The 9,427-nt window shown below is 39.5% G+C and overlaps 1 protein-coding gene across 1 annotated transcript; it reads left to right on the plus strand.

Moving 5' to 3' along the window:
• Positions 1 to 331: 331 nt before the first annotated feature.
• On the plus strand, positions 332 to 6,150 carry LOC310942398 (GTPase IMAP family member 8-like; the record flags this gene model as incomplete). Its single annotated transcript, XM_083907778.1, has 4 exons — positions 332 to 353; positions 2,003 to 2,958; positions 3,320 to 3,323; positions 5,387 to 6,150. 4 exons carry the CDS (start codon positions 332 to 334, stop codon positions 6,148 to 6,150), a joined length of 1,746 nt encoding a protein of 581 aa, XP_083763904.1.
• Positions 6,151 to 9,427: the final 3,277 nt, after the last annotated feature.

Consider the following 9,427-nt stretch of genomic DNA (forward strand, 5'->3'; position numbering starts at 1 on the left):
GTTTCTTTGGTTGCATAGTTATGCTCATAATTTAAAAAAAAAAAAAAGTGTGATGTCCTGCTTCGCATTTATGTGTTGTGTTCCATACATGGGATATTTACTTTCACATCCAATACAATACATTATAAAAAGGTAGATTTGAAAAAATAAATAATAAAAAACCAAAAAAAATACACAGAATTGTACTTCCTTGTACAATTCTATTACACAGAGTGGAAACACCCATGCAGAGGTATGACGGGTAGAGTGAGACACGACGAGTGTCAGGAAGAAAAAAAAACATCATACATCACAAGACACAGGAAAAACAGGACAACAAGATCGGTTCAACATGAGTAAGGAGAAATATCAAGGTAAGAGTGACAACAACTCATAAGTGCTTTTTATCTTCAGAGGAGACGTTTTAATGTTGCTGTTCTCTCACTTTCATGATGTGGACAAGACTTTCACAAGACACAATCATGTTTTTTTTTTCTCTGATTAGTCATTTCTGTAGTGTTAGCAATTAAAAGATCTGAAATCGATGACTTTAAATCAATAATAATTTTTAATAATTTTTAATAATAATAAATACATTCTATTACTAATCACTAGACACTCTTGGTAATTTCTGCACACACCTATTTTAGAACATCTCTGCATCTTTGGCTGATAGCTTACAGGAAATCTTTATTGAAATCGGCTTATTGAAAACCAAGTGACCATAGTCATTAAGTTGTGGTTTAGCTTAACTACACCATTCAAGTGGCCTATTGTTGTGTCTGTATACAAGCTCTAGCAGGTATTAGATATCTTGAATGAAGAGTGCCGGCTTCTGTTATGCTAGGTGCTAACCTAACTTTCATCGTATTAGAAGTGGTGGTTTGGGGTGGAAACGGTGGACTAACTGATTGTTTATACAGTAGTGATTACACATTTATTATCAGGATGTGTTAGTCTGACTGAGAAATCAATTTAGAATTTTTTTTTTTTTTTTAACCCTTGAAGGTACGCACCAAGAAAAAAGCAAAAGGATTTTTTATTATTTTATTTTATTTACTTATGATAACAATAACGTGAAATTAGACCCTACAGCATTTCAGATACAGGCCTCTACCAAACGGTTGAGACGTCTGTTCATAATAAACCTGGTTTGCATAATTCGGTACAACATTCAGAACAAGTCACATTGTGTTGGTGAGTTCAGCTTGATGCATTTTTCAATGAGATATAGTGACTTAAAGTGTGCTCCACCAAATGGTTGAGTAGTACCTTAAAGGGTTAAATCTAGTTTTAGTTGCAATAATATATATATATTTTAATCATGATACTGTGTGACATCTCCTGTCATATGTGACTACATATATAAATATACCGTATACCCATGGGCAGTTGGGTCGAACTATTCTGTTAGCTAGTTAGTTAGTCATCATTTACCTAGCTCGTTGGGCTACCTAGTTATTTAAAGGTAAAATGTGCAATACTATATACTGCGCAATAGACTAGGGCTGCCAGATTGTTTCCAAGGTCCTTATAGCTGTTCAAACTTGGTTCAAGTTAAAAATATACAGTCTAGAAGAGCTACATAGTTTGAAGTAATTACCAAGTTATCCAACAGAGGGCACTGTGGGTTCAGCTTGTCCTGCTTAATAATGATAATAATAATAATAATAATAATAATAATAATAATAATAATAATAATAATAATGCATTATATTAAGGCTCTTTGCTCATCAAAAATGACAAAGTAACAAACAAATATGCTGATTTAGATGCTAGCTCCAGTAGAGATAAGGGTTTAGTTTGTTATTGCACGTCTGCTTGTCTTGTTTTGCTTGTTTTGTGGAAAAAGTAGCATCCATGAGACATGTAACAAATATTAAACGTTACTTCAGATCCAGGAGGAGACGAGCTACTTCCAAGTCCTGTTTAAGTTTTATTGGATCACTTTTTTGAATCCAGAAGATACACAAAGCCTCTAACAACACAGCCCTGTGTGACGTGGTGTATTTTTGTCCGACAGGGTTTTACAGTGCCACAGATGAAAGGAGGATAATTCTAGTTGGCAAGACAGGCGTGGGGAAGAGTGCAGCGGGAAACACCATCTTGGGTCGAGAGGCTTTTGAGTCTGAACTGTCTCCATCTTCCATGACAGCTGAATGCCAAAAAGCTAAAGGGAATGTTGGAGGCCGACAGATTGCCATTATTGACACTCCGGGACTGTTTGACACTAATTTCACTGAAGAGGAAGTGTTGAAGAGGATCAAGATGTGCATCTCACTGTCTGCTCCTGGCCCTCATGCCTTCCTGGTGGTTCTTCAGCTGGGCAGGTTCACACAAGAGGAGAAGGACACTGTCAAGATGATCCAGACCACTTTTGGCGAAGATGCCGCCAAATACACAATGGTGTTGTTTACTCATGGAGACCAGCTGAAAGGGCAATCTATTGAGGGCTACATTTCAGAGAGTGCTGACCTGCAAGCCTTCATTCGCTCGTGTTACAGTCGATACCATGTCTTTAATAATGAAATCAAAGATGCTGTGCAGATCAACCACCTCCTAGACAAAATTGACAAGATGACCATGGCCAACAACGGAGACTTCTACACCAATGACATGTTCATGAAAGCAGAGGACGCCATAGAAAAGGAGAAACAGAGACTCCTCCAGGAGATGGAAGCCCAGAAGCAGAGAGAGCTGGACCAACTGAGAGCCAAATATGAGTCACAGAAGGTCTACTGCAGGGAGGAGAAGCGGGTGCATATTAGATACGAGCAAGAAGCCAGAACTCGAGCAGAAAAATCAAATGGCTTCATAGCTGCTCCAGTGATTGCTATAACAACAGCCTGCGGTGCTGCGGTTGGTGGTCTGATTGGGATTGTGGGAGGTCCAATAGGTTTAGTGGTTGGAGCTGCAGCTGGAGCAGCCATTGGAGCTACTGTTGGTGTTCTGTCAGTGAAAGTCTCTGAGCACTGCAAGGTGCAGTAACAACAAAGAAGCATATTCCAGACAAAAACAAAACCTGTTGTGACAGCTTAATGCCAGTAAACTAAGATGCCTATTTTAGTCAGTCATCAATAAAACAGCCATGTAGCATAACAAATGCATCATATCTCATATGTACCACATATATATATACATATATAGGTGTGGGTTAGGGTTATAGGTGTAAACCTTTGAGGCTAAAATTCTCCCTAAAGCAGTTTGAGAAGTGCCTACATTCAAACCATATCTTCAAATATTATCTTTATTATTATCACTTTCGGGCGTTTCATGCACTCACGGGTTGTTTCTCTGGACGCATGGAAAGTTTTCTTTTGAGATGTCTGTGCTTCTCAAGGAGAGTGACAATACACTGTAAATGCACTCAATCTGTATAACATCCATCCATCCTCTACCGCTTTATCCTCCACCAGAGGGTCACGGGGGGGTGCTGTGCCTATCTCAGCTGACATTGGGTGATAGGCGGAGTACACCCTGGTACAACCATTCACTCACACTCTCACACCTACGGTCAATTTAGAGTGCCCAATTCACCTAATCCCCATATCGCATGTTTTTGGACTGTGGGAGGAAGCTGGAAAACCTCGAGAAAGCCCACACACACATGGGGAGAACATTCAAACTCCTTGCAGAAAGGCCCTTTTTCCGAAGTTGTTCCAAACGGAGCTCGAACCCAGGAACCTGGGTCTTCTTGCTGCAAAAGCAAGAATGCTAACCACTACACCAACCGTGGGTCCCTCTGTATAACATGATTATACAAATTACACGAAAAATACACTTATTACCTTTCATTGTAATTTTTAATGTTAAATTAAGGATATATATGTGTGTTAGAAACCATGAAATCAACTAAAAATCTGCTATAACACAAATAATTAAGAGGAAAATTAAATAAGTGTTATAAGGTGTCTTTTTAAATATATATTTTTTTATTTTTTTTATCAATATAAATGTGTATTTCAAAAATGTATACAATACAATAAATATGACCCCAGGAAAATCATACCTTATCAGGATATGACGATGATGAAAACCATTTCTTGTCTCATGTCACGGTTTAGATATATGGACATATTGCCGAGCCCTAATCACTGCTCTAAACACTACTACTCTTCTACACTGTATATTTTCACAGACATGATTTCTTTCCTGATATTTTGTGAGGCAAAACAGTTTATATTGTACCTTTCATGTTTTGTTCAGCTTGTATTATCTTTACAGTATCTTTGTTGTATAATAATTATGTGCCATAATTAAAATCACTGCGATCCCCACCCACAATGGATTGTGACTGAGTCTTTAGATCAGCTTTTATGATCACACATACAGTGGATGTGCAACAGAATGAGTGGGAACTTTAATGCATGTTGTTTTTGCTTTTTTTGTTGTCGCAACAGAACACGCTGGTGCATTGTGTGACATTTATCACAGAGTGCAATGGCCTAAATCAGGGGTTCTCAAATTTTTGATACCTGAGGGCCAATTTAGGAACCCAACATTGGACTGAGGGCTGCCAAAGGAAAATACCGAAAAAAAAACCCAGAAAGAAATCCCATTTGTAATAATTTTAATGACCAGATTGCAGTTCTACAGTTTAGCGTTAAGTAATATAAGCGTTAATATAATGTAATTTAAGCATTAATATAATAACACTTTATCATTTACTGGGTAATTACCCAGTATTTTGGCCATTGTTCTTTCCTTCTAATTACAGGTTAATACCAAGTAACACATTTCTGTTACCATATATTTACTGGGTAAATAGCTGGTAATTGGGGGCTGTAGCTACCTGCTTATTACCAGCTTATAACCCAATATTACACTAAAAATCACAATATAGAAACCAGGTAAATATCCAGTATTTTTGTTTACACTTATTGGTCTGTATCCAGTAATGTCCAATAAACATTTAACAAGCTTAGTAGCTCCTGGATTAAAACTATCAACTGTAATTCATTGCAGGCCGCCAGAAATGTTTCTGCGGGCCGCCATTGGCCCGCGGGCCGCACTTTGAGAACCAATGGCCTAAATTAATACAAATAACATGCTTTCTGGTATGTGACGGCCACCGTAGTTCCCTCACATGCTTGAATGCAGTGAGCAGAGGAACAAAAAGGAACACAGCACTGTAACCCTTACATTATTACGGTAGTGTAGTTGGCATTAAAGTTAATTCAAAATTATATTACAAAGGTCTTAAAAACCCTGGTGATACACAGATAGAAAATTATTTCCAAAAATGTTTTTCTACAGAAACATACCTTACTGTAAAAGATATAAAACAACTCCAATCACATTACATTCAGATGAATATGTCGTGATAAATAATGCGTGCAGTGCTGGCTGCAAAGACCTACATAAGTAAAGCTGAAAACAAAGATGTTTGTGTGTTTTATCTCAACAGGATCTGGCAGGCAGAAGATGAGCGATGACCTCCGGATTGTTTTGTTGGGAAAGACAGGAGCAGGGAAGAGTGCAACAGGAAATACCATTTTAGGAAGAGAAGCATTTCAATCTCAACTCTCTGCTTCTTCTTGGACATTTCAGTGCAAGAGCGCTGAGGGAGAGGTCGGGGGCCGGAAGGTGACTGTCGTAGACACGCCAGGGCTTTTTGACACTAATTTTGCCCAAGAAGAAGTGTTGAAGAAGATGAAGGAATGTATTCCTCTATCTGCCCCTGGTCCTCATGCCTTCCTGTTGGTTCTAAGGCTGGGAAGATTCACCCAGGAGGAGAAAGACACCATCAAGATAATTCAAAGTACTTTTGGTGAGGAGGCCATTAAACATTTAATGGTATTGTTCACTCATGGAGACAAACTGAAGAAACAAACCATCGACAGCTTTGTTTCAAAGAGTGGTGAACTCTGCGAGCTTATTGACATCTGCTGCGGGCGGTACCACGTCTTCAACAACGCTGTGAAAGACCGGGGACAGACCAGTGAGCTCCTGGAGAAAATTAACAGAATGACAGTAGAGAATGGCGGAGGACACTACACCACGAAGATGTTCAGGAGAGCAAGAAGGGCCTCGGAGGTTGAGAAAAGAAGAGAGTCGAAGGAGCTGAAGGAAGCAGAGCGGCAGAGGAGGAAAACACTGAAGGAAGAAGTCAAGCGAGAAATGAATTTAACGGGAGGGTCGGTCAAACGTGAGAAATGTCTTCTGCAGTAGGCGATGGAGGCATTGTGGGTAGACACAGGCAGGTGATATTGGTGAACAGATGAGGCAGTAGAGGCATAGCAAAGCTAACTCAGGACCTTCGTAGGGCAGCCATTTTGACTTGTAATGGAAAGGCACAACCCATGTAAGTCAGGACTCTATGACAGTGGCTAAATATCAACATTGGATGACGTGCTACAAAGCTATACCCACATTAGTTACCTAGTGGGAAATATTAGAAGGTAAATATTTTACGAATGATTTTCCATTTAAAGGTGCATTATGTAATACATCTAACTGGCCATAAACTCCTCCTAATACAGGGGTGTCAAACTAATTTTCACTGAGGGCCACATCAGCATAATGTTTACCCTCAAAGGGTCAGATGTAACTGTCATACAGAATAAATGCAACTAAATGTAACCAAATATAATGTAAAATAAAGGTAACTACTCCATAGCATATTGCTAAATAACTTTCTGTATTCATTACTTATTCAATTTCGCGGGCCACATAAAATGACGTGGCGGGCCACATCTGAGTCACAGAGACTCAGGAATAATGTTCATATAACAAACTGAACTCACCAACAACAACAGTACAGACAAAATATAAATATTTTGCAGACTGCAAATCATGTTTATGTGGCGCCACCTACCAATCATTGCAGTCAGTAGAGTCTCAGATGCCGAGCAACCACGGGTTGCCAGTTATGTCAGAAAACGAAACCTAAAAGACCTTGGTATTTTGAATTTGAATGTAGTAACCATTTTTTTGGCCACATACTTACAGCACCTTTAAATCAGCAGAATCGTTATGACCTGATTTCCTCTGTCATCACATGCGTAGTCAGGTGTCAGGTATTTTCATGTACTCATCAATCCTTTTTACTAGATGTATAAAGCTTAAAGGGAAGTAGCAAAATACAAATGAGTGGCTGAGCCCACTTATAACCCCCCTCTAGTTCTGGCTCTGTGTTTTCAAAGTCCACATTTAATTTATTTAATTCTTTTACAGGCAAGGTAACTTGATAAGTGTGTCAATGGAGGGAGCAGGAAAGACATCACACACTAACAAGGCTGCCTTGAGTTTGAAACATGCCTGGAAGGGATAGTTCAAGTTATTTCAGGAGTGGTTGAACTTTGTCATGTGCACCAAGTTTAAGTGTGTTATTTTGTGACTTTGAAACACAGTGTTTACACTTCTTATTGTACCCAGAAAAAGCTGTCTACGGTGGTCATGTAGGCTCTTCTATAGAGAAATGAACATCCTATTTTACATACTAATGTCGCAGCAGATGTAGATATACCTTTTGTTCATTGTGCAATATGGTGATATCATATATAATTCAGATCAGGGGATATTGTTGTGCATATGAATGTTCTTGGTTTCAACAACAATCACTCAAACAAAGTTCCATGTGACTAGTTTGTTTACACACGTTTTTATACAAGCAATAAAGGTAGGGTTGGAGATCAGACTTCTCTCTGAAGCTACGCCTCCAGATCATCTGTAACTTTAGGTACTTTTCGGTGGCGCTAACTTTATTGGATACTTGTTCAAATGACGCATGTGATGCCAAAAAACAAGAAATACACTCAAAAGGTCACGAAGACAAAGTTAATCTATCTGTCCAGTAGAAACGGAGTCACCATGCCATCACTTTGCAGCCTTTTCTGTCGCCACCGTTCAAACGCAGCACCGATGTTCTCTGGTCTTGGATGGCTCTGCATCAGCCTTTTGCTCGTCAGTAGCTTTCCCAAAAAACATCTTGCGTTTGCACCTGTTGTTGGCACCTTTTCGGTCACAATGTCAGTCCAACTCTCGTTGGATTTATTAGCAAGCTAGCATACGCTCTGACGCTGTCTTCTGCACGTGTGATTAGTGCACAAAGAGGTGTATGCGCATGGGGAGGGGGATTTGGACCGTTCATTGTGATTGGACGGTGTTTTAGTTGCCTGTTTGCTCCACAGGTGATTTATTTATTTTTTATTTTTGTGACAATGCATTCATTAATTGGTTACAATTGTGGGTGTGAAGAGAATTTTAAGCAGTACAGTAAAAAAAATGATCCAGCACACCTTTAATGCATGAACCATTAAATGTACAAATGCTTCAAGATGTCAAGAAAGTAAGCTAATGAGAATAGAAAGGGGACAGTACAAATAAATCTAATCCATGCAGGTGAATGATATTTCATGCAGGTCGCAGCTATCAAAAACACACCAACTGCAATGTAGTCACTATGTGTGCTCCAACGATGGTCAACAGTGACACCTAATGGCTGTGGCCTTTATTGCACAACAATCACCACATCTCTGTGATGTTACAGTTGTAACATAAATGCTATAGGTTTCCCATTTTGCATGTTTAAAACATTGATTGAATGTTGACAGACGATTTATGGGACCCATGGATGACCGACAATATTCATCTGGAGTTTTGATTTCCAGCATATTGTTCATATCTTTGTGTTTTTTGTCAGGCTTTAAAATACTGTCAGTGTATGGATGTCATTGCCTCCAGCTGGATTTAATTATTTAAGAGTCGTGGGTAGTCTTGATGGACAGACTGCAGAATTGAGGCCAGAAGCACACCTGAATTGAATTGAATTGAATTGTATTTTGTCTTTTCTTCTGGACCAGTCTTGAAAAATAAGTGTCTTTAGTATGCATTAATTGTTTACTTACCATCTACTGTATATCTTGCTGTGAGTCGCCTAGTCCTCCGTTTATGTTCTGTAATCATGTGATTCAAAGAATGTCCATAATTTGTCAACAAATGCTCACCGACATACATTCTGACAGCTGTAACAGACGATACCATTTCCCAACGATAGGGGGACCCGAGAGCAAATAATGAATGAGAGCCCAAACACTACATGAGCGTTTGCAGCTGCAAAATGAATGTGAACAGGATTCAATGGTCTTTTTAACAGAAACTACATTCACAAGTACACATTTGATGTGGGGTGTGTAGTGTTGTTTTCCTTTGAGTATGTATGTTTTACCAGGCGGAACGTCGTCTGTTTTGTTCTCGTGTCGCCTGGTGACAATTCACTCGCTGCGCACAGGAAGTGATCCGTTCGGGACTGACAACAAGACGCCAAGGAGGAAATAACAGCCACAGCGCGGTGTTCAGTATGGCTGAAAACGCAAACAAACGCCCACAGAAAGTTTCGACAGTGGAGCCCGCTGCGAAAAAGAAGCCTAAACGCACACCGGAAGGAATAAAGTCGAAAAGAGAAAGTGACCGGCGGCGAAGACAAACGCGAGTGACACTTGGTGTA

The sequence above is a fragment of the Microchirus variegatus genome (assembly GCF_963457635.1).
Source record: "Microchirus variegatus genome assembly, chromosome: 21".
Lineage (NCBI taxonomy): Eukaryota > Metazoa > Chordata > Actinopteri > Pleuronectiformes > Soleidae > Microchirus > Microchirus variegatus.